Raw genomic sequence first — 25014 nt, forward strand, 5'->3', positions numbered from 1 at the left:
GCCTCTCTTACCTCTGGCTTCCTAAATGTACCGTTCTGCAGATCTGATAACAGGCTTCAGTGTTGACTGTTGATTTAATGATGATAATAATGAAATATTCACACACAATGATCTAAAAGTACAAAATATGACTGTAAATATTCAAAGAAAGGTTCATGGCAGTGACCTATCCTGAAGAATATGATCTATATATTTCAAGTGAAATCACTTTTTAAAACAGTATTTAATTCTCAATCATTGTCAACTTCTCAACCAACAACTGCGAAACAACCAACCAATATTTTCAACCAATTCCTTCCCACAGTTAACCTGTCAACCTGTTGAAGGATTCATCATACTTAAAGTACAATTAGCAGTTCCAGCACAGGTTTTATATGACTATACATATTTAATGGAGGAAACAACGTACCACGTATCAAATATCATAAAATAAAGCTGATCTTTTGACCTGTCAGACTCAGGTTTAGTCGGTCCCTGTTTGGATAAGGAAAAACAATTGGCCACGGTATGAAAACCAATCACATGTGATTAAGTTTGCAGCCAAAATTAGTTTCACCAGGGGAGGTAAAGTAACCTTTAGCATTTTCTTTAGCTTTACCTTTAACATTTGATTTGCTCAGTTTGTCCAAAAGGGCAGAAAGGTGCAGCGAGAGGGACAGTGAGAGCGAGTGACATTTAATCTGTAGATGCCACTACTCTGTGGCTCTGTGTTTCCAGATCAATACTCTATCAACCGGTGCTGAGTTAGAGCTCAGTCCCATGTGGCTTTTTGTCTTCCTGTTGGTTCCAGTGGCTCACTGCTCTCCACACAGGCCTGACTGACGGGACACAACACGTAGTGACTTCATCTTTTGACAGATAAGGGTAAGGAATCAACAGGTTCCTAACATTAGAAATATTATAAGTAAAATTTATCAAAGTATAAAATTCCTGGTTGTGCATCTGGCACCTCTGGCAAACCTCAACACTCAAACTAGGCTAATTAAATTCTATAATCATTCGCAAAAGCAATTTCAAGAGCAGCTTGTCCGAAGCCTTGTTGATGCCATGCTGCATTTTGTATGCTACCTTGATTTCGAATTAATTTTGGAAGGTTTAGTGATTTGCATGCCGGTTTAAGCCAACAGGATACATTATGTTTCCTGCTTCGACAACACTCCCCTACTTTACTCTGAGCTAATGAGGCCATTTGTCTTCTGATGCCCAGGAGAACGTGCTTATCACTGCATTACCTATTAAGCTTCTCCTGGCCTCCAAATGGAAAGAGCTGTCATTAATATCCCTCATGATTAAAAAAAGAAAGTTTAGGAGGTGTGTGTGTGAGAGAATGTCAGATGACTGAAGGCTGTCTGCTGCTCTTGAACATTATTGAATAATGGAGGGAGCTCCAGCGCATGAAGATGTTCATCCAGTAACCCCACACTGACACATACATATTCACGTTTAGCTTCGAACTGTATGAGTATTTAATACCTTTGACTAACTTGATCCTGGAAAATATTAAGAAAGAAAATAATTTTATGTTTTCCATCAAACTGTATTGTTGTCACACTGAAACCCGTTCTTAGTTTAGATGATATGATACTGAAAATCAACTGCACTAGTATATAAACAAGAATTTAGAGTCTACAGCCGTGTTAGTAACTTTGCAGTGCGGCGCTTTTAGCTAAATGCTAATGTTAGCCTGCGAATATGATAGTGACATTCAGTAAGTGTAATGTTTACCACGTTCACCATCTCAGTTTAGTGTGTTAGCATGCTAAGATTTGCTAATTAACATTTCATTTTTTTAGTTTTGCAGATGTAGAGTTGTGAGAGTAAGAGGAGCTATTTTGGATGCTGCTGGCTCCAGAAGTAAAATGACCAATCATTTTTGCCAGAGGCAAAGTTACGTGGATCCAAGGTCACTTTGTGTTGAAAAGAGACATAAGAGCTCAGACACTTTTTAATGGAAAAATGGAAAAAATAATATTGGAGCGCACTGGTTTCTTCAGACTAATTCTGCCTGGCTCGTAGCTGCTAATAACCAGAGTGATTGATCGGCAACTCTCTTTTACACTTTTACACTGACTTTTACAAGTCACTACCTGCTGCATGTTCTTTACTTTGGCTGGCTGCAATAACACGCAGGTACTCTTCACTCACACACTAAAGGGAGATCTACTTCCTGCGCATCTATTCATGCATGTTTTTGGGTTGTTTTAGAATCAGTCGGCTAGTGTGCATTTTTCTCTGAGCTCACGCCGGTGCAGTGTGCCTTTGTTTCTCCTATATTTACATTGCATTATATGTTTTTCTCAGTGTTCTCATTTTGTTAGGTAACATTTCTTGGTGGAAGTTATTTTTCACAGTTATTTTTTACAATAGTTTCAACCTATTTTGCTTTTAAAAAGTGGTGGGGATAATATCAGCCATTTCAAAAAGTGGTGGGGATATTTCCCCGGTGTAAAGGACACCTCAAAGGACTCCGAGGACTTCTATGACATGAACGGGCATCAAACCCCCCTGGTAGAATCATCAGAATAAATGATTAACAAATATATCTGGTTCTTTGATAAAAGGTTGCCGCTACAAAGGGAGAAGTTAACTACGACTCCCTAGATGCACTTCAGCAAGAAAACATCCAATCAACAAGCTTTAAACTGTGGATTTATATGAATTTTGGATGAATTCAGAAACTGCAGCGACTGTTTCGCACACCTAACGGGCCTGGGTAATGGGTAGTGTAGCATTTTGAATCTCCCACCATGCCAGACTGACAGATAAAATATTATTCCTCAAAAACAAATTATAATTAAAACTGTTTGCCAAAGGAGAGTCCCATGTTTCCATGTCCAGAAACATTGACAATATCATTAAATTGGAATATGAAATGGGGGAAAACCGCTCTCAGAGCAAAAAGGTTGGTTAGTCAAACCAACCAAGCAACGGACAGTCTGACATTGCCGTCCCGTGAGCCATGTTGTTATTTTGGTTAAAAAATATTAAGACAGATTCATTGTTTTACACCCTGACACACTTAAAGCTGCAGAGGAAAGTGATACGTCACATCAGCAGTGAGCCACACTGGCTGCTGTCATCTGATTCTCATATAAAGCTTCACGTCAACCCAGTGTAACGGCCAACCCCACAACGCATATACTGGAGGTCTGCCATGCACACCCACATGAATGGCATTTAAGAAGGATGAAAAGGAGTAGATGCAGTGAAATGCTGACAACATCGGCCCCAGAGGAGAAGGCTCCAGGTGGGGTTGTCGGAGCGTGGAGCTCCTTCCCACTGTACCTCCTCCAGGAGACATAACATGGCTGGGTGAACTCCCCTGTGCGGGGCCCTCATTCTGTCTGTGTCACATCCCATTTGTAATGCTCACGATAGGACACACACACACACACACAACTCCGAATCACCATTGTTTTGTTTTTTTTTCCTGAGATGTTCCTCAGATGGATTCCAGCTGTGTAAAAGTCTACCACAGAAGAAGACGCTGTATGTGCGCGTGTGAGAGTGAGTGGGTTTACATGTGTACAGTGCACATCTAAGGGATTAATGTTCAGTAAGTGATAGCCCTGCCATCTACAGTACAGTAATATTACCTGTTTTTATTCAGCATCACACTTCCCATTAGGATTCCATAAAGCATTATTACTGCGTATGTCACTCTCCATCTCTGCTGCTATTACTCACTACTATTATTTCCTGGCTTTCTGTCTAACAGCTTACCTTCTCCTCCTGTCAATTTCCCCTTCAGCCCACCCTCACGCACAAGCCTAACATTTTAAAAACTCTCCTAATTAAAGCAGAAAGTCATTCCAAGCAGATGGCATGAGATGGCCTGGGTAATTATTGCCGAGTGAACCATGGCCCCTGCAGACCTTGAGTGAAATGAGTAGCGAGCTCAGTCGGATTGGGTAAGAAGCTCAGACGACGTGGGCACATCTGGACCCTCAGAGGCCATTTAATGGATCAACCTGAGATTTTCAAGGTCTTCGTCATGTGATCAACTAAAGCCTTAAACGCGGTCTTAATCTGCACATACTGCAGCGCCTTATGTGCTCAGCACTGCCCTCATCTCTGCTTTTGTTCATCTCAAGGGAGTCAGATTAATCAACACAATATTAAAACCCATGCAGGGATTTGGGTGTATAGGAATGGAGGGTTTTGTTTGGGAAGTAAAAATGTTCAACTTGGCCCTGAATAAGAATTTTAATGTGCTGTATCATCTTCCAGGATTTAGTAGGGAAGATCTTATGAATCTCATTATTCTGTAGAGGAAGGTGTTGTGCCTTTAAAACTCGTACTGCAGGGTCTCTCTCCTTTTGTTCCGCCACACCTACTTACATGAGTGATAAATGGGTTTTGAAGATACGCATGCAAAATGTGAAAAGGAATGTGATGTTTTGTTTTGTTTTTTTAAATGCGAGCACACCACTAATGAGTTTATAGACTTGTGGGAGGTGTTGGTTAAAAGGATCACAATCCTCCTTTACCCTGTCATCATCCGGCTTCACCTTCTAACAAAGGCCCACCATCCCGCTCTCTAATGAAGACACAAGTGGCACTTAAGCTGCTAAAAAATAACAATCAAAAATGTGTTGTTTTTTTTTGTAGTGGCAACTTAGACAAGGGACTGGGTATTAGAGAAACAAGTGACCCATGTGTGAAGGAACAAAAGGAGGAGAAGGGAGTGTTTGTCTCAGTAGTGAAATGGGGTCAGTTCATTACGTTCTGCAGGAAAGGCGAGAAAGAATGTTAATTTAGATTTTTGAAGTGAAATGTAACAAGGGCCGATTGTGAAAACACATTTACCGCTGGAACACACGTCCTATTAGAGCGGCGCTGCGAGACATTTCATAAACTCTTTTCACACCGTCAACAAGCCGAGATGAGCCGTTATTGGTTTGACTTTGTTACTCTGACACGGGAGATAATTGAGAATGGGGCAATTAAACAAGATTTAGAATTAGACACAAGTAGGTTTATAATCTGAGTGCTTCTCGTTGGCAGGATACCCCGCTGGGCTGCAGCAACGAGACCACAGCACAGATAACTCTGTAGGTGACCCGTACTGTAAATGTGAGAATTAGATTTCAGTGGGATTTAATGCATTTTGAAAAAGAGCCAAAGAGAGAGAGTTAAATCTCTCTAAACAGTCCAGTCTTTACTGTCAAGCTGCCATTATTGAGATGAGATGTGGTTTGTGGTGATTAAAATACCACAATACTCATCTAGGTTCGACAGAAGGATTGTAAAGGACAGAGCAAGAACACACAAGGATTGTGGAGAGCAGTGGTTCCCAACCTGTGGGTATTGCAAGTGGGCCAAGAAATCATTTGTAAAACTTTATAATTTTGGTGAAATAATGTAATTATATATATATATATATATATATATATATATAATTATATTTGAAAAAAATTCAAATGTTTAAAAACTCCTCTTTCACTGTGATGAGTCACTGTGGAGAAAAATTGCTCTGAGAGCTCTGTGGGGTTGGAAGTGGGCCGCCAACATTTTTGAGATTTTCAAGTGGGTGATGAGTTGGAAAAGGTTGTGACCAGCTGTTGTAGAGACACAAATTAAACATTGTTGCAGCAGCCAAATGTAAATGTGATCTTAAGTTCGAGCGATACGGACATTTACTTTTTAACTCGTTAGTTTCGTACTAAACCTCCCACTTTGTTCAGCTGCACCATCTCTACAGTTTAACTAAGAGAGTGAAAGTGCGTTTCATCAAGTGCAGCATTGAAATATTTTGGGAGAGAAGCAGCTACTAACTAATGATGGAAATGAATGAGTTTTACGATTGGCTTTTTCATTAAAAAAAGAAAGTAATATGTGTGAACTAAATACTGTAACATTCTTTACAACTTGTCTGTTATCTCAAATAAATCAACAATCATTAATCGATTGCTTCTGTTGTACTTGGATGAGGATTTAAAGCTGGATCACACACAAACATGGTGTTTTCTAAAATGTCAAAAAAGAATCGTCTGTTGACGGATGAAGGGCTGAGACCAGCTGACACGAGGCACAATGCAAATACGACACAATGATGTCGGTCGTTTACAGTTTTCAACCACGTCTTCTTTTGCACATTGACCGTAATCAGTCGAGTCAAACTGTCTTGTTTCTCCTGGTTTCATTGTATCCGCGTCTGAAATCAAGCCTACGCCCGTGGAATGGAATGAAAAGCGATATGTGCCGTAGCCGACTGAGGACACCCCCGAACTCCACCGCCTGTTTTGAAATGAGTCGGAGTTAGCGGTGAGAGCGGCGTGAGCTGAGCACAGCAGAGAGAGGCTCAGCTCGCTCTCTCTCCTTACAGCCCCTCAGCTAAGCTTAAGATCCCCTCGCATCTCTAAACGCTATATCTAATTTGAAGCTTCAGAGCCAAGATGGGGGCAGCTTAGGAGCAGTTGTGGCGGTGTAACGGCACCGGAGGGCCCAGCCGAAGGCCTTTTAGCCAGTGATTTATTAGTCCGTACTGCGGGTCCCTCCTGGAGAACCAGACTGAGGAAAATGAATGGCTCTGACCTCAGCCTGCTTCTGGGCGCTCTGGCTGAGCTTAGTTGCTACAGGTGGACGGTGTGTTTGTTTGTTTTTATATATGTGTGTGTGTGTTTCATGACTCTTTGAACACAGCAGGTTGGAGAGATTTCGGGTAGCAAGCGTGATAATCTCAGGGCTGTTGTGTGTAAGTTTTGATCACACTCAGGTTTCCTCTTATCGCTTAAACAAGCCTTTTCCTGACATGTTTTTGATTTTCTAAACCTTAGCACACTTGACATGTTTATCAGCCCGTGGCCTTGCTGGCTAGCTTGTAGCTCTCTGCGGTAAACAGGTTTGCGAAGTAAAGGGTTTAACCTCCCCGAGCCTGCAGTGTTCGGCAATCAGCATCCATTTCACTGCTCTGTGATGGAAAACCTGGAGCAGAGATTAGACTGTTTTTTGGAGACCAGCACATGGAGGGAGGGGAGGCAGACGGGGTGGGGGGTGGGGGGCAGACAGCACAATGAATAAGAGTCAAGAAAATAGGGAAAGTGGAGATAATTAGTGAGGCATATCAGGAGAAAGGGAGCACTGGAGAGGGCTGCAGAGAAATAATGTGAGCGGTGATGAGTCTGATCTCCTCTGATGAGGGCAATGATTGCTGGGATTCAGATAATGGGACCAGTTTCATGACGGAGCTTAAACCCAACCGCAGACCGACAATGCTCTCGCGCTGTCTTTAACTTCCTGTTCTCACTCTTGTTATTCTCTCTCTCTGTGCTTTTTTTTTTCTTCTTCTTTCTCTCGCTCCCTGAGCAGCCAGGAAAACCTGCGCCCCTGCAGAGTTCGCCTGTTTAAACGGCCAGTGTGTCCCGGGACGCTGGCGCTGCGACGGGGAGCCGGAGTGTCCCGATGGCTCTGACGAGGCCGAGGAGACCTGCAGTAAGTGAAGCCACTCAGCTGCTCACATCAAGGACATCTTAGAACCATATTTGAAGTTTTTCTTAATACTACAGCAAAGACACACAGGGCGAGAAATGAAAACGGTTTATCCAGATTATCTGAACCAGTGGTTCTCAATCTAAGGGGTCACAAGATGAATCCAAACGGCCGTGAAAGGGTTACTTATTTATATTTGACAATATTGTTTCTCCTCTCTATCTTTTAACACAAAGAGTTATTTCACTTATTTTCTGGTTTTTATATTTGGCTTGTTTTGCCTTTTCTTGTTTTACTGATATGTGATTTCAAATTATTTTGTTTACCTCAAGAAGTCTAACGCCCACTTTGTGGAGGCTAATGAGGATCCAAATAAAGAATAAAGATCACCGGGAGCGCAAATGAGAGAAACTAAATTCACCTTCCTAAAATGATGATTATTTTTCAGACTTTTCAGGCTTCCAAAAATACATGCTGCCGAGCCGATGGGGTTCCTATAGTAAATGTTGCATCGCATTAAGAGGACACAAGCAAAAGAAAATGAAAATTTAAACTAATTTATTTGAAAGGAAAACCAAAAGTGAATAGACCCATACTGTCAGTTATAATCCCGTCCTGCACAGGAACATTTTGAAACCATGCTAAGTACAGTAGGTCAGAGTTGAGTCTGCACAAGTCCTGGTAGATGTTTGAAAAGAAGTAGTTTCACTAAAACCTGCATGTTCTGTCTGTCTGCCTGTCCCACTGGACTTTGTGTCACTACATCACCAGGTCTCAGCAATTAACCTGCTCAATCAGGAATTACAACGAAAACAAGCCGGGCTGAATGAAATTTCCCTTTTAAGGTTTTTCCAAGTTGTGTTTATTTTTGAGCGTCTGATCGTCTCATTGATCTCAACTGTTACAGCCAGTCGGATTCTCTACACTAAGAGAAAAAAGGAGAAGCTGTGGCTGGGTGATTGCGTTGCCGTCTTTGCGTGTTACATCTGGATATGCGGTCGCACCATCAAGTCAGTCATTTTAGACCAGATTTAATTTGACTCTCCAAGAAGCTGTTCAGGTGGCTAATTTCCCTTGTTATCTCAGCTCTGGCGGCAGTTCAGCCGCCTCCGTCGCCTGCCTCCAATCGCCTGCCTCCGATCGCCCACGCACTTCCATTCTCAATGCTGTCTGATGGCGAGTGCAAGAAAGGCCTCCATTACTTCTCTGCCAAGCTGTTAGAGCTGAGGATCTCTGGCTGGCTCACTTTTAGCCGGTGCCAGTCTAGTGCACCCACACACTGAGTCCCTGATTTGGGGGGGGGGGGGGGGGGGGCAAGGAGAGTTGATGTCTCCACAACCAAGCAGGGACACATGAGTGGGAGGCTTGAACCAATTATTAATTGTTTTCTGTCTTTCTTAAATGCTAATTTCTCTGTCTCCCCTGGCTCCTGGTTTCTCTCTGGGGGTTACAGATATCAGACAGAGCTGAAGGCACCACACCGATAAATAATGACGTCTTAGGGAAAAGCAGAGAGCATCCACACATTACAGCCCTATCAGGTCTTCATATCACACATCAGGTTGTAAGTGCGGCGAGATCTGCAACATACAAGGGACCAAAAGTACAGGAGGGTTAAGTGCTCAATTAAAAACATGAACTGCGACTCTCAGCTAAACCAACTGTGTGTGGCAGCAACAAATATTCTGTGGCTTAACTTTATCTTTCAAAAGGAATTAAATTTTATCGATAATTTACCGCGGGGCTTTTCTGAGCGGAGACTGACCTCTTATATCTCGTCCTCACAAACGTCAGAGAAAGATTTCCAGTCAGCATTATTTTTTAATTCTACAAAATATTTGAAATATAGAGATTTGGATAAACATATTCTTGCGATGAGTGACGATCCCACAAGAGCAAACAGCTTTTCTACCAAAAGTGGAACAGTTTTGTTTATTTCACACAAGGGATTTCTGATTTTCTTTCTTCTCCATGAGCTCTTCTAACTGGTTTGCAGAGGGCGGGGCGAAGTTAGAAAAAGGTGATGTCATAGAGATGGAGATTAGTTTAGCTTTTGAGTGCTAAATTATTCATTAATGATATGTGAATAGGTGTTTTTTTCTTCTTTTTTTTCCACTTTTATTGTTACCATGAATATTTAACTTTATTGAGAAATACTAAGGATTTGAAGCCAGTTTTTTTTAAAGGTTTTGCAGGATCTGTAAACACAACGAGATGCACAACTGAATAAAGTTTCACCTACACCAAAGCCAACAAAAAACAATCAAGCCAAACCCATTAGCCCATGCTAGCATTGTGGTGATGTGTGCACAACAACAATGCTGATATTAAGCCAACTAGCGATAGCAACATTCGCAGAACAAATTCATAATATTGGTAACAGCAAGTTAGCTAAAGTTGTCATGCCGACTGTAGCCGGTTACTAATGACAACAGACATGTAACATTATGTAGACATCAAGTTACTTACATCCAAGAGAAGAAAAGCCTGTTCCGAGTCAAGATGCAGCATTTTAGCAGCTCGTGCGGTTCTCCATCTCAGTAAAACCAGACCAGTATTGGCTCTGTGGTTGGACTGGGAAAGAAATTGAGCCTCGGATTTATCTGCTGGGGCCGGCTCCTATGAATCACACTCAATTCACTCCAATAAAGACACTGACGGTTTAAAAACTTTATGGATATTCGAACATTTCACCAAATAAAAAGAGCCAAAATCTGGTAAATAATGAACCATTTATGACGTGCAAGAATGGGGACATATAATTTTACAATAATAATGTCTTGTCAGAGTTTCCAGATGTAATAGAGCAACGATATTGTGCAACCTGTTTGAAAATAATATGTTTGTGCTCCAGCCACAATATCCTACTTTGATCTTTAAAGTCTTTTTTTTTAAAGTTGCTGTGGGAGGGAATTAAAATGCATCCAGCCGAGCGGGAAATGAATCAAGAAAAAACCAAATGAATCTTTCAGAGGATATTCATTCTAGTTTTGTTACATTTTATTGGCTGTGGGTGTGTGGGTCGGTTCGATGAATAATGTAGCAGCCAAGCTAAGCTTCTAATGTCACCCCCAGAAAGTTGAGTGCAAGGAGGGGGACATGAAGGGACCTCTGAAGGATAACAAGTTTATATTGGAAATCCAATTAAAGATAAATGAAGGAGGGATTCATCTCTTGGCTGCAGAATAAAGAGAAAGAGATCTGGGCTGAGAAGAAAGCCATTTATATGGAAATCCCTTATGTATTCACATGATGTTGTAATAAAAAATTCCTGAACACCAACACTGAAAAATGTTGGGGTTTCTGCTGACTTTGATGCAGTCTGTCAGAAACACGGTGGTTCTGTTTTGAATCGATGATCTTTTCAGGTGTAGATTGATACGTTATCTGCTGTGCTGCGGGCAGAACAGAAACATTTATGTCCTCTTCCTCCTTCCTCCTAAAAATCAAACTATAAATACAGGTAGTCCTCACCCTGCAGCACGTATCCCTCCTGATTACGTGCTCAAACGAGAAGTGTCAGACCGAGGCTGTATCCTGAACACAGGGATTGCTAATGAGATCCACTTCATCACAGCTGTCTTTCTGTTTGAGTGGATCCAACTGTGTCATAATCACACTGAAGAGAAGAGAGAAGTGAGAGAGAGAAAAATAAAACGGATAACTCAAGGATGGACATTGTGCGAATACGCACACAGTATCTTAAGCAACAGCAACCAGCCTGCTCGTGACTGGCTCTCTCTCATCATCTGTCTCATTAACCTCATTTCACTGGTAAATTACCTGTGTGTGGCAGCCACTTGGTGGGATTACACAACTATAATGAGAACTGTACATCTGTCGGTGAAAACCTCTTGCCGTGCCGTATTTTTCTGATTAGGCTGAGGCAGACGCCACAAGAAAAAAACCAAAAAAAACCCAAAAAAACAACCTGACATGCAGATTTTAGCATTTCCACTCTGAAGTGGCACCAGCATTAGCATGTTGCTGAACACCCCAATCCCATGCAACACTTCACTTTGAAATCAAAAGCCTCCAAGCTTCAGATTTATCAGCTAAACTTTGCTAAAGTGGCGCTTGTTTTTCCGTCTTAACAACGGAAGTGCTAAGGTGGAATTTCACACAGCCTGCATCCAATCTTTAACGTGACAGTCTGCGATGAGTCTGGCATTATGTAAATAGCAGCGACCGGTGACTGCACGACTGTTTTACACGGGCTAATTACGTGTAGCGCAGCGTACACCTTAATGCATCATGCTCCAGTTATGCTAAAGCCTGATAAGCCATGATGTCGCCTCTCACGTGCAGTAGTTCATTCAGTTTGCCCCCCCCCCCCTTCCCTAACTCTCCTGTACTTTCTGTCTGTTTCACTTTAACATGTGCACAAACATACAGTACACACTCACATTTGCACACACACACACTCACTTACACACTCAGCGAAGGCATTTTGAACCCAGTCCTGCAGACATCTGTGCCACAATCATTCTGGCTCACTGAGTGGATTCTCAATTACACGCTGGAGTAGCGTTACACTGCCGTATTAAGAATTCAAATTTGGGCCACACTGAGTGAGTTACTTGTGAGCGCTGAAAAATGAATGACTCTTTGGAGAAACATGAAGTGCCAGGGCTCGTCATTTTGCTATCAGATTAATGTGTAATCAAGGAGGGAAGCGGGCCACCGCGGCCGGCAGCTTCTCTGCTCCCCGGCCAAAGCGGTGACATTTTGTATGTGCTCTTAGATGCCCCGAGTCACTTTTGAGGATTACCAAGAGGAAGGGTGAGTGTGAGCTACTTGACGCTTTCTGACAAAATTGCTGAGTTCAGCTCAGTTCTGCGTGTCAGCTTGTGCTCTGTGCTTTTGAATTCATTTTCTAGGGGCTGACAGGCGTGAGGAAACTTCACAGTGTTTCCTCTTCCTTAAGAAGTCTTTCATTATACGAGGACATAACCCTGGATTGATGTACACTTGGAAGTATATGAACTATTAAAAAAAAAAAAAGATGGAGCTATTCATTTAATTGTACCTCCAGCTTGGTCTTTAAAGTGTTATATAATTTGCAGCGGATTATAGATCTATCCCTGAAAGGGGTTTGATGAAAACTTCATTCAGTAAACTTCCATTGGGCTTCAAGCCTCTTTGAGCGTTTTTTGGGGGGGGAGGTTAATAATAAAGCCTGACTTTTTTTATTGACTTTATAATGGGGAAGATTTTCTTTGTAAAGACGTTTGTGTTGCACATACACTCTATTCTACATTTTACTGCTGTATGTGTTTAATCCTTTGGATTTCCTTCCCTGTGGGGATGTGGATTGTGAAGTGAGGGGAACAGTATACAGGTAAACTTCCTGCACGCTGTTTATACTGACTGTCATACAATAAGAAACACACACACTGAGACCACTGCTGTACATGTATAGTGTATTTGCTGTGTGGCTCATATGTATAGTGTTCGCAATCTTTTTCTTCCTGTTTCCTGTTGTTGCGTAATAAATTGTCGATGTGGGTTTAACCTCACAACCAGGTTCTTCTGCAAGTTGTACATTTTCAAAAAAGTTGCTGACAAATCAGTTAATAAGACTGATGTTGATTGCAGACAGGTGTCTCATTAAAAACAAATGAAATCATGCACAGTAATTAAAAAATGGGGTGTCATGGTGGCTCAGTGCTGCTCCCCAACAGCAAGAAGGTCCTGAGTTTGAATCCACCAACTTCCTAGTTTAGTGTGGATGGTTTTCTGACCCTGTGATAGACTGGACCCATCGCCTCGTGTCTGCAGGGATTTGAAACCAAAATACATAAAAAATATTTTAAACTGCCGATATATCAGTCTGCTGTTATTCAGCTAATGAGCCTCAGATGCAGCACTTGGTAATAACCACATGACACAGTACATTACCTGCTAATGCACTTTGCTCAAAATAACAATTTCCCATCTTGTAGTTTGCAGCGAGCCAGTGTGTTTCTCCACTGCAGCAGATCTATAATTCAGACAGGAGGACACGGCCACGCTGAAACGCTTTAATGAAGCAATGAATCTGAGTATGACTCATGTTATCGGAGAGTTTTGTACCTTTTTAGATCTGAGGACACCGTCGGAACGACAACACGGACACACACAGGTGTAGTTGTTTGGGAACATGCCTGCGGTACAGAGACATCAAAGCTTTGCCGTTGGAATAGAGAGACCAGGGTTGCTCAGAAAATAGGTCCGTGAGACGTCGGGATATGGGTCCTTCAGTGTCGAACAGTGACATGTTTGGAAGTGGAGGCAGCTACATAGAGAAGTCGGGCTGTCACGAAATGCTGAGCGCACAGATTCATGTCTAAAGAGCTGTCACTGTCCGATTGAAGGCTGAATCTCCATCGTACAAAATCCATTAGCAATTGATGGCTGCAAAATAGACATTAATTTATATGAATAGGTTGCAAATTATTGCTTCCACGCCAAGCTACAGTGTAGTGTTACATTCATTATGATGCTCTATCAGATCAACAATGTTTTTCAGCTGCACAGTGCTTATTCGGTTGTTCACAGTATTATATCACATGTCTGGTGACAATTGACAACAAAGCCTCTCCACCTCTTCACTGAAAGCCAAGTTTAGGGCAAAAGGTCATCAGCGATAACGAGGTCAACTGTGATGATCAAATAAAGTAATAATCCCCAAGAGGCTTTGGTTCACAGAGATTCTTAGAGCGGGGAAAGTTGTTAGGCACAGTGGTAAGTGTTTTATATGCTTTTATAAATGATGACTTCATATGCAATGCAATAATTTACTGATAGCAAATAATCATTCTTCCACCAAGCAATGTAGTTCTTCTGTGACATTTCGCAGAACGGTTGCCAAGTAACACGCAGCACACAAATGCTTATAGACTGGGGCAATTATTAACATTTATGTGGATATCGCCATTAATGGTGTGTTTTCGAAGATGTTAGCACTCGAGTTAGCTCTCCTGCTAGCACCGCAGGGGTGTTACAGGGTGCTACAGGGTGCTACAAGTGCGTTTTTATTGTGCGGTGTAAGAAGGATGGATATTCCTCCAGCGTCTCTCATTGTAGCTTTGGCGCCGGGGAGATTGGAGGAATGATTCACATTTATGCCACTATTTACGACATGATTTCTCTTGCCTCCAGGCCAGCGTCGGAGAGTTTTTGTACGGTGGCGCTTCACGAGCCGTGGTTGATGTAGATTTGTCTCTGTGCTTTACAAAGCCGAGGAAGTTCACCCCCATCGGCTGTCTAGTATTCTCAATGTTGGGAGAAAGAAAACAAACGTTTCCGTCATGTTGCAGTCACATTACAACCACATATGTATCTACTATCAATCACTTATTATGCTGACTTTCCCCGGGCTGTTGTCGCTTACCAGCAATATCACAGCATCACTTCACATATTGTATTTTAATAGGGATGTAACGCAGGTAGAGTGTTTTATAATGGCAGCCCGTCAGAATCAAGGATCCGAAATATCCCTTTCATAATGAAAAGTAAAGCTGATACACCATTGTACTGATGAGATGAAGACTGCCTTGGGTATAAACGGATTAACTGCCAAAACGCCACAGCGGAGATGAATCCTCATTTTTCACTCTGATGGTAAACAACAGCGACAAAGTCAGTTTGTCTCTGAGTAATTGTTTTTTATTAAGTCGCCTCCTTCTCAAGCAAAAATCCGATTACCTGTGTCTTTATGAAATCTGCAGGTTTCGCTAATCAATAGCTGTCATAAGAAGCAGCGACGGGGCTCCCGCTTTGTCGCAGTCGAGCTCTGTCTCTTTGTTTGGATTCGGGAGGAAACTGCGCTCACGCTTCATTAAAGAGTCATCAGTTAAAAGGACAGGACAGCAGCTCGCCCTCCGCTTGGTGGATTCAGATTGTGCTCGGGTCTGCACTTCCACCTGCCTCTCCTCCTTCATCTCTTTCCACTCAGTATGGATGGCCTTGATTTTGCTTTAGGATAAGAAGCTTAAAGGTCAGGCAGCAGTCTGTCTCACCGTCCCTTCTCCTCTATCCAGTATCTCGCTCTTGGCGTTTCTCCATTCTTACGAATTCCCTTTCTTCTTCTTTTTTTTCTTTTTTTTTTCCTGTTCCGCTCTCTGTCTCACCCTTTCTTTCATTTTCTCTGCCTCTTTCTTGTTGTCTGTCATGTCCTTTTTGGACCTATGATAGTTGGAATTCATTCAGGCAGCATCTTATTTCCACTTTCAAAGAATCCACCTCCTCGCCTCGTTCGTCTCAGACATCGTCTAAGAAATGCTTCTTCCTCTCTGACCAGCCAGTCTGTCGTCTGGTTCTCTGACGACTCTCAGTTGTAATCATTCATTGTAGCTCATCCTCGTCTTTAGTTTCCTCAGTTAGTTCCTTTATTAAGCTTGTTTTCTCACTTGACAGTCGTGTCTCGAAAGAAGTGACAAATTTTTCACTGATTAGTCACAATTTAGCACTGACGCAGGCGACATCAAAGACTGTCACGCATCCTAAATTAATGTCTCTTTTTTGCCTCGGTAATACTTTCAAAACTTCCTAACACACGAAAGAGAAACAGTAGGAATGAAAAATCGTTTTCATAACTCGTTCATGAATATAAGCTATGAGGGAAATGACTTGCCAGAGGTGGCAGGTGGAAGTGTGTGAAGTGTGTGAGATCACTCCACTTATCTCTTACCACCCTGCTGTTTTACGCACTTCACTGATGTGAACAGTGGCACAATATTTTAGTTGGTACGACTGAATGTTGAGTGACATATTGTGAATTACATTAAGCGTTTGTTCTCTGGCCTCACACTGTGGACTGTAAAGTGATTGTAGGGAACTTGCAGGACACAGAAATACTGAACAATGTCTCACTGCGTCTGAGATGTTCTTTGCTGTAGAAACAACCTCTGAAAGCCGCAGTGGGTGGTGCTTTTTTTTTTTTATGTGGGGTCAGGGCCCCCGCTGCATCAGCCATTCTCAGTGCTTGGTCTCCCCAGGCACCAGCTGCCTCTCCAGCCTCCTCTCCCCACATCTCCCGTGTCACCCCTCCATGCTGCAGGGGTCAGTAACATTGAGGCAGCAATGAAGGGCTGAAAAATCTGCCTTCATAAACAGTGTAATGGTTGTTGCCTATGAGTGGTCACCTCAACTTCGCCCGCCCACTTTGCCTTTCAACTGCTGGTTGATGACATCTAACTCTTTCATTAGAGTTCACCGTCTTATTATAAGTCATTAATAAATGTATTAAATGTAATACATGCATCCTGGTTGTCTAGCAGTTGATATCCCGTTCAGTCCGAGTTGGGGACCTTCATTGCACGTCTCTCGCTCCCTCTGTTTCCTGTCTGTATCTGTTACTGTGACAAAATGCCAAATAATGATAAATAAAAAGTTAAAATAGAGTTAAATGAGCTTCATAAACAAATATTTGTTTATGGTATCATAATGTGTGTTTTTAATTTGCTTTGATGAATGACGCCATGTATAACACTGAAACTGTGAATTTCATATTGGTCAGAAATCAATACATTTTTGAAAAAAACTAAATGAATATCAACCAATATATATTTATCTGATTTTTAAACTCTCAAATAATATATATGATATTGATATTAACACCCAACCATGGATTTTAATCAGGATATACTCGTTTACAAAGCAAATTAACATCGTTATTCTGACTTTGAAGAAAAGTTTTTCTTTTTACAATATACCTGTAAATAAGTGCATTGCACTTCAACCTGAACTGAATTTACACTGTAGTAAAAAAATACAAGAAACAAACATACATTTCTACAATAACATGCATTTTAACGGAAAAACCTTTCGACCCAGGATAAAAGCACCACAAATGAAAGCTAAAACACATCCTACTATTCAAGCCTAATTGTATTTGAATATACTGTATACAGTTGCTCATTTAATAATTAAAGCCCACTGCATATTGGATTTACATTAGCTAGAACAGAATTCAATTTTAGCCTAAGTGCAGCATTGTAATAAATGTATTTCCATTTGAACAGATGTGCTTTGCATGGAAATATGGCTCAGGAGACATTCTCCCTGTCTGCTCCAATTACCCACAATACAGTTTACAGCTAACATTGCTGGTGACAGCATCAGATATTCTGTTCTAACCTCATAAATGGGATTCATTATGGAGTTTGTTCTCGTTCATCTCGTTACAAATGATCCTCCTGTGACACTGTTCATCAGCCGTATCGAAGCCGTGTCACTGAGCCCACATGACTGTCAGAAGTTAACCTTGACATGCAACTGTAAAGGGTAGTGATATTAAAACTTACTTTTACATTATGTGCGTGCCAAAGACTGTGGAGAAGCTCAAATTAAAAAAATATGTTATATATTAAAAGAATATGTCCATGTAGAGTCAGATATAATCTGTGAATGCAATTTAGGGTGTGTGAAAGCTAGTTAGCAAGCAAAAAAACTAATGCTAAAGCTATAGCATTAGCTTAAAAAAATGGTTGCATTAGATTGCTCAAGGTAGTCTAATGGATTAATGGTTAAAAAGTTTAACTAAAAAGTAACGTTCAAATGGTGAAATAGTTTGCTATAATTCATGGATAAATAAATGAAACAGAAAGCTCAAAGTAGCCAGTGGATAAACAGTTGAAATAGTTAGTGTTGGATAAATGGTGAAATAGCCAAAAGAAGTATAAATACAAACTTGCATCAACATCAAACATTTACATTAATACAACAATATACACTTTTGTATAATTGACGCGGTTAAATAGCAGCAATTATAAATGATTTTAAAATTCACAACAAATTGACAAGGTGGTACACGTGTGACAAAAAAGGCTGGGAATCATTCAAAATATACTTAATCATAATTAAGAAAAAAATGAAATAATCAAACCTTTAAATGATTCGCCATGCATGCTGACCCTTTGATGTAATTCTGGGAGGCTTAAGGCTGCACTGTAAGCAAAGTATAATGTATAATTAACAACATGCTTCATATTAAACGCAGTGTAATCTGGATCAAACGCACCCTCTGCCAACTAGAGCAGATTGGCAGGGAAACAGAGAAAGGGGGGGGGGGGCTCTTTTGCTCTACAGCCAACTGTGCATTTGCTGTATTTCATGATCTTTCTGCACGTCTCTTTAGATGCAGCCCAGACAGTAAAATCAATTGGCCAGAGTGTTGGAGTCTTGGTTGAGTTTTAACTGCATCGTGGGGGCGACAGAAATCCAGTCCAGTGGTGTCTTTGTTTTGTTTTGTTTTTTTGTTGCCGCCTTTACGGGACCATAAAACCACTGCAGTAATCTCCCTATCTCTTCTATCTCTACCCACAGGCAAACAGACGTGCCCTCCGGAGAAATTTGACTGTGGGGGATCCACCAACAAGTGTGTCTCGTTGTCATGGAGATGTGATGGGGAGAAGGACTGCGAGAACGGGGCAGACGAGGAGGACTGCGCTTCTGGTGAGTTTCTCGGCATCAGTTCTCTACTGTGATGGAAATAAACGAAACACAGGAGCCTTTGTTTTTCTGCTGGTTTCACTTCTGCGTTTCAGCGCTAACTGTATTTCAACAGGGTATTTTAGTTCAAATAGTGGCAACGACAGATGCAGCAGCAGTGAACGACTTGACGAGGCTTGAAGTCAGAGGAATAAGGAGAAATCACATTCCTCCTTTTTTTATTTTATTTTATTTTATTTTATTTTATAGGGTTTCATCCTCTCTGAGCTCGCTTATCATCCAGGGGCTTAAGACATTAAAGCACAGTAGGAAACACTCAATATAATTAGAGGGATTTGAAGTGAGTTTTGATTTAAGCCAGCTGCAACAACCAGGTCCTCTTTGATGTGCAATGTTTTTTTGTTGTTTTTTTCTGGAGGAGAATATCAGATATTTCTGACGATGTTTAAATGCTTCTGTCATCACATTTTGAACCTTGAGTCTTTAGCCTTTCCACTGCAGGGCCCCTCAGAACCATCAAAAATGACATCACCTCACATACAGCCAATCAGACAACTCAACCGTGCGGCTGCCCCCCCCCCCCCCCCCCCCCCCCAACCCCTGCAGGGACTATCCTTGCCCTACTTCTGAGGAGCCGTGAAGAATCGGCTCCTTCTTTTCTCTCTCCCTTGCCTCTTCACGTCAAGAAAAATTGATTGAGGCAACAGAGCTCTAGGGGGTGTGGCGCTTAGACTTTGAAGATTGTGCAAAATGGCACGTGGCGGCAAACGCACAGGGGGAGAGAAAAAAGCCATCTCGTTATTATCCTTTCTAAATGATGTTATTTTTTTCAGGCATCTGTTCCTTTCAGTTGTTTGCGTGTGGGTGGGTGTTGAGATTGTGACTGCATGGCATCCAACCAACTCATGTTTATTTGTTAAGAATATACTCGATTTTGAGTTTTTATTTCGAGAAGGAACCAAATTTATTTGGCGTTTAATAAAGAAAAATAGTCTGTTTGAATAGATATTTACTCACTTCTCCTTGAAAGTGCTTTTCTGTGGTCTAAGGGCATTTTCTCGAATTCTATATTATTTCTTAAAAACATTTCTTAAAAGGTACTTGCATATAACATAATACCCCAGTGTTTTTTCAGAACAATCTCAGTTCTTTCTATAATGACGCCCATTCTTGTCATAGATCACTGAGCAAAGAGATAATTTGGTTCAAATGCTGAAAAATTTAAACCTGGTTTTTGAAATTCTTCAAATATCTTGTGAAAACAAACCTTTACTGATGTGGATGAATTGTTTTGGCGCTTGAAATGGGTTTACCAAAGTCTATAGGTTCATTAAAATAGTACAATACATGAGTAAAACAGTAGTTTGGATAATAAATGCCTAAGATGAAATTTTGTAATATCACCGAGTCGTAGTGTCGTCTGTCACTCTTCTTTAACCAGATTTTAGAGGTGGAGAGTCTACAGATTCATACAACATTTAAATCATATTTCTACGCTGTATTATCGCAAAGATATTTATAGAAACATTCCCCAGTCCTCAGAGGGTTAATCTGTGGCGCAATAAAGATGTTTTTTTTGCCAGATCAGCCTGCAAGTGGCCTGTCAAAGAGTCCCCATCTCAAAGTGGCCCCACACACTCATGCCAGAGCAAGTAGTAGCGATTCCATCGACTTTAGATCTAATGCCTTCTTAGCTTAGATGGCTTTTCACTGCGCTGCCCATTGAGACCCAGTCTAGCCTGTGCTAATCCTTTTTTCATTCTAATGTCTGTATTGATGCGGCAGTCTTAAGCCTCTCAGTGGGGACACGAGGGCAGGCAGCAGGCCGCCGCCCACCCAGGCAAAGGCCGAAATCCCACCAGAGGTAAACAGCGCTCAGCATGACCAGGAGGCAGAGGCCGGCTCCGTCAGCAACACGGCGCTGGACAGCATCAGAAATTAGGTCTGTGAAGTGCTGCTCCGGCCGGTGTATCTGAAGACTGATTGGGCCCAATGCGATGCAAGGGCAAGAAAGTTTCTTCATGTAGCCTCACTGCAGATCTCCAGGCGCCAAGCATCAGTTTGTCATTGTTGTGTTTGTGATTCAGCCCATGATGTTCATTTTGGACCATTTGGACCATTTTGCAACAAGAGAAACGTCTGGTTGTTATGAGAGTAAACAGTGGAAAAACACTCAGTAAACATTGGAATCGTCGTCCTTGAGTATACTCCATGTTTTGGAGACTTGTCACATCAGCAGTCTTGGTGGCGAGCCTGTTGTGTGGTTAAAAGTGTTGTAAATGACACAAAACCTGTGCGAATGCAAGCTCAAAAGAAGTTACAGTTGACAGAATTAGAAATTAGCGCTTATGATAATTTCCTTATTCAAAAACACTGCATGCTGTATCACTCTTCAGAAGTGCAGACTGGAGGCTTTAGATCTTCCACATTTAAAGTCATGACGAGAAGCGAGGAAGGAGTGATGGAAATTAGCAGTTAGTTTGAGTGCGTCTCAGTGCGTCTGTTCGTTTGCAGGCTAGCTGTTGGCACGTGGGGCAGCTGGAGAATTGACTTCAAAGCAGCATTAACTCTGCTGTATGTTCGAGTTCAGAGGGAGAAGATGAATGAATGAAATTGTGTGAAATGACGCAGCAGCAGTCATCGTGAGAGAACAGTGAGAATAAAGCTTTTAATGAACAGTGTATGTTTCCTGGTGCATTTTGCTTCTGCCAGCGAAGGCTCAGCTGCAAGCCTCAGCCTGCACAGCTGGAAATGTGGTTCCAAGTGACAGAGTCTTGTCTGGATGCAGTTCATTCAGAATACTGAAGCATAAATTAAAGGTCTGCTGCCGCTACAGCGCCGCTGAGCATTGAATGTTGAGAGGAATCCCCCAGTGTGTCTGTGGCTGTCTGCAGCAGAATCAACATTATTTCAGTCATCTCTTCTGTTTCACACCTGTTGTGTTCAAGTGTGAAGGGTGGTCACATGATCCCTGACACACCCTGTCTAGACAGTCTGAAAATGGAGAAAAGCCCCTTTCAGCAGGTCGGATGAGGGGTTTGAAAGATGTACGTTCCTGAAACACGCAACACAGGTGATTCGTCACGTGTGTCCAGAAGTAAAAAGACAAACTCTTCCCCTCTTCTTTCTGTTGGACAGAAGCACCTCACTGCCTCTGTGTTGTGGCCTTGTGCTGTTCAAACAATGTGGATGCTAACAGCCAGACTCCGCCTCAGCAGCACATGTAGCCAGTTTGTTTCATGTTTACACGAACTAATCAAAATCAAACCGATAGCTGTAGACGTGAATTCACATGGACTGACGTAGAAATCATTTCATGGACAGTTCTGATGACCTGGCATTCTGCAGCGCTGTGTGGACCCACCAGGGAAAATCAAAACAACGGTTTTTTTTTCCGGTGACTGTCACATCAAGTCGTGCTCCCCTTCACTGCACCTCGCGGCTTTACAGAGCGCTGCAGGGGTGATGTCTTTTTGAAGGCCAACCTGCACGTTAGCGTCACCCTGGTTCCCTCAACAGAAAGCCACTGGGACTTTTCCACTGACTTTATGATTAATGCAGAAAATAAGATCTGTGACAAATAAAAGTTTGCATAAATAAAAGCATAAATACAATCGCCGGAAGTAAAAAGTTAATGCTGTAAACAAACTACGGGACGGTTGCATGACTTCAACATCACCACTTCTAAACTTCTAACTTCTAGTTCGATTTGGAAACTTTCCTCTTCTGAAGTCTTAGAAAGTTTATGATAGTTTGCAAAAGCGCGAGTATAAAACACAATGTAAAAGGAGGACTGGTGAGTAGATCAGTTTTCATGTTCAGTGTGATGACGTCTCATTTAGCCACTTGTTAGCAGCCAGCCTTTTTTTTATTTTTTTATTTAGAGACTTTAGAGACAGCTTAAATAAATCATGAGTGGGGTGTTTACTGATGTATTTTATGTCGTCCACAGACCACAGACCTCATTTCAGGCATCTCACCAAAAACCCATTAAAAAAAACCCATCAACTTCTAGACGAGGGAACCAGAAGTGCAAAACTTCTAATGTACAAAACCTCAAAGATCACAAAGCAATGTATATACTATATATATATATATACTAACATTTCTCTCTCACCTATCATGCATGTATTTGTTTAGTTTTGCCTTTGAACTCATACAAGTGTCACAAATCCACGTTGGAATTCAGTCGGATTTAGCTTCACTGAGCCGGTAAGTTGTCGAAGCATCAACGTGAACTTTGCTTTAAATGCCTGAAACACACGGCGTGCTCGTGCTCAGTCCTGCTTACAGAGAGCAAAACATTCACACACACTCTCAGTGGTATTTACCCAAGCGTGAACAGAGACTTTACGCTCCCAAAACTGACTGCGCTCAGTTAGCCTCGGTGCGCTCTGCTATTAGTGGAAATTTTCAGGGTGCAAAACCCACTGCAGACCTCGAAAAAGTAAATCTTGCAGAGGCATCTTGCTAATTGAGTCATCCACATGATGAATTATGTATTAAGTAGAAACTAGCCCTCACCAGAGGAAGCTTTCCCTGATCAACATTACATTAAGCAGCAGCTCAGGAGAAGGTTGAACTGTGTCCTCAACCCTCAGCGATGTGGAGATTGATGTGCACTTACTCGCCTGCATGGCGGGATGTACTGCGAGGAACAGGAGCCCGTCTGGATTTGCGTGTTTTCCACGTGTGTTTCCATTTGCACTCGCTCAGCGGCAGGTTGAGTTGACTGCCTGGTATGTGCATATGATATTCCTGTGAGGTTGTTGTGTTGCTTGTTTTCTTTATTCATATTTAACGCTGCTTGGATAGTATGAGGTAAACAATTACCTGCTGCGCTTCTTACAGCCGTCTCCCTGTCTCTGTGGTGAAACTGAACTGGCAGACGCTGTGCATCCCCAGCGATGAGGCTTTCACGTGAGCCCATTTTACACGACTAAAATGTTTCCACAAACTAAATTTCCTCCTAATTTCAGTTTGTTAATAAAAGCGGTGACAGGTTTTCAGTTTAGGTAAACAGTGTTTATTCTGTTCCCATCTCAGCGCTCATTCTGTCTCCTTGGCCGTCCCCCACGGAGTAATGATGTCAGAGAGGATGTTAAAAACTCCCTTCACTTTGACTCCCATCTTGTCCTGTATTATCTTCTCCTGGTTGTTACTGTAGAGAGACAAGTCTCTTCTGCTGCTGCAGCTGTGTTTGCTCTGTAATTGTGTGTGTGGCATCGCAGGAAAGGTCGGTCACAGAGTTATTTCCCCCAGTGAGCTACTGTGACCTGTCTCAAGTGGCCAGCAGTGTGACTCTGAGTGTGTGTGTGTGTGTGTGTGTGTGTGTGTGTGTGTGTGTGTGTGTGTTTCTACCGCGCTGGCTTTGTCTTTTGTGGAAGTTGTGTTTGTGTGTGTGTGTGTGTGTGTGTGTGTGTGTGTATATTCCACTGACCTTGCTGCAGTGGCTGTTGCTGCAAAGCGGACCTCAGCTCTTTGAGCGGAGCGGACAGGTCTGAACTGTCCCTTCAGTTTACATCTATGAATACCTATGAGAAAACTCCGAGGACGCTGAGCTGCACAGACACTGACTGATGTGCTCGGAGGTATTTGTGCGTGCACAGATTAAAAAATAAATAACTGTTTTTGCATCCTTACACACAATCTGCATGTCTTTCTTTTCATCTCACCGCACCCCCCCCTTTCCCTTCTCCTGCACGAAAAACTATTTCCTTACATTTCACACTTTTCCTTCATGCATCCAAAACTCACACACACACACACACACACACACACACAAACAAACAAACATTCACGCAGCACACACTCATCAGCTGCAATGCTAAACTGAGTAAAACAACCAGTCATCTCTTGCCGCCACATCCGAGCCACTGGTTGCTGCTGGCAACGCTCTCTCATCATCAAAACTGCCAGAAAAAGTAAAGTGGGTTTCGCTGCCAGCTTCTCAGTGCCATGGCGGTAGTCATAGAAGAGAGGGAGGCGGGGGCCACGTAGGACTGTGTGCCACCAGTGTAAATCTCTCGGTGAATTTAGAATATTAATAGCGTTATCATTTGACCATTATTGTGTATTTTCTATTTGATTTTATGAACTATCAGTTATTTGTGCAGCATTATTCCTAAATTAAATTTGGTCAGAATA

General features: G+C 42.0%; 1 protein-coding gene across 2 annotated transcripts in view; it reads left to right on the forward strand.

Moving 5' to 3' along the window:
* LOC111670550 (low-density lipoprotein receptor-related protein 8-like) overlaps positions 1-25014 on the forward strand; it is a 78474-nt gene that overhangs the window by 19937 nt on the left and 33523 nt on the right. For both annotated transcript variants that reach the window (XM_023427303.1, XM_087179579.1), the window contains exons 3-4: positions 7312-7434; positions 18742-18870. In XM_023427303.1, the coding sequence (XP_023283071.1) occupies positions 7312-7434; positions 18742-18870 (252 nt within the window). The remainder of the gene's footprint in view (positions 1-7311; positions 7435-18741; positions 18871-25014) is intronic.

The sequence above is a fragment of the Seriola lalandi genome, unplaced genomic scaffold (genome assembly GCF_002814215.2).
Source record: "Seriola lalandi dorsalis isolate HSWRI2012SDOR001 ecotype SW California unplaced genomic scaffold, Sedor1 jcf7180002054857, whole genome shotgun sequence".
Lineage (NCBI taxonomy): Eukaryota > Metazoa > Chordata > Actinopteri > Carangiformes > Carangidae > Seriola > Seriola lalandi.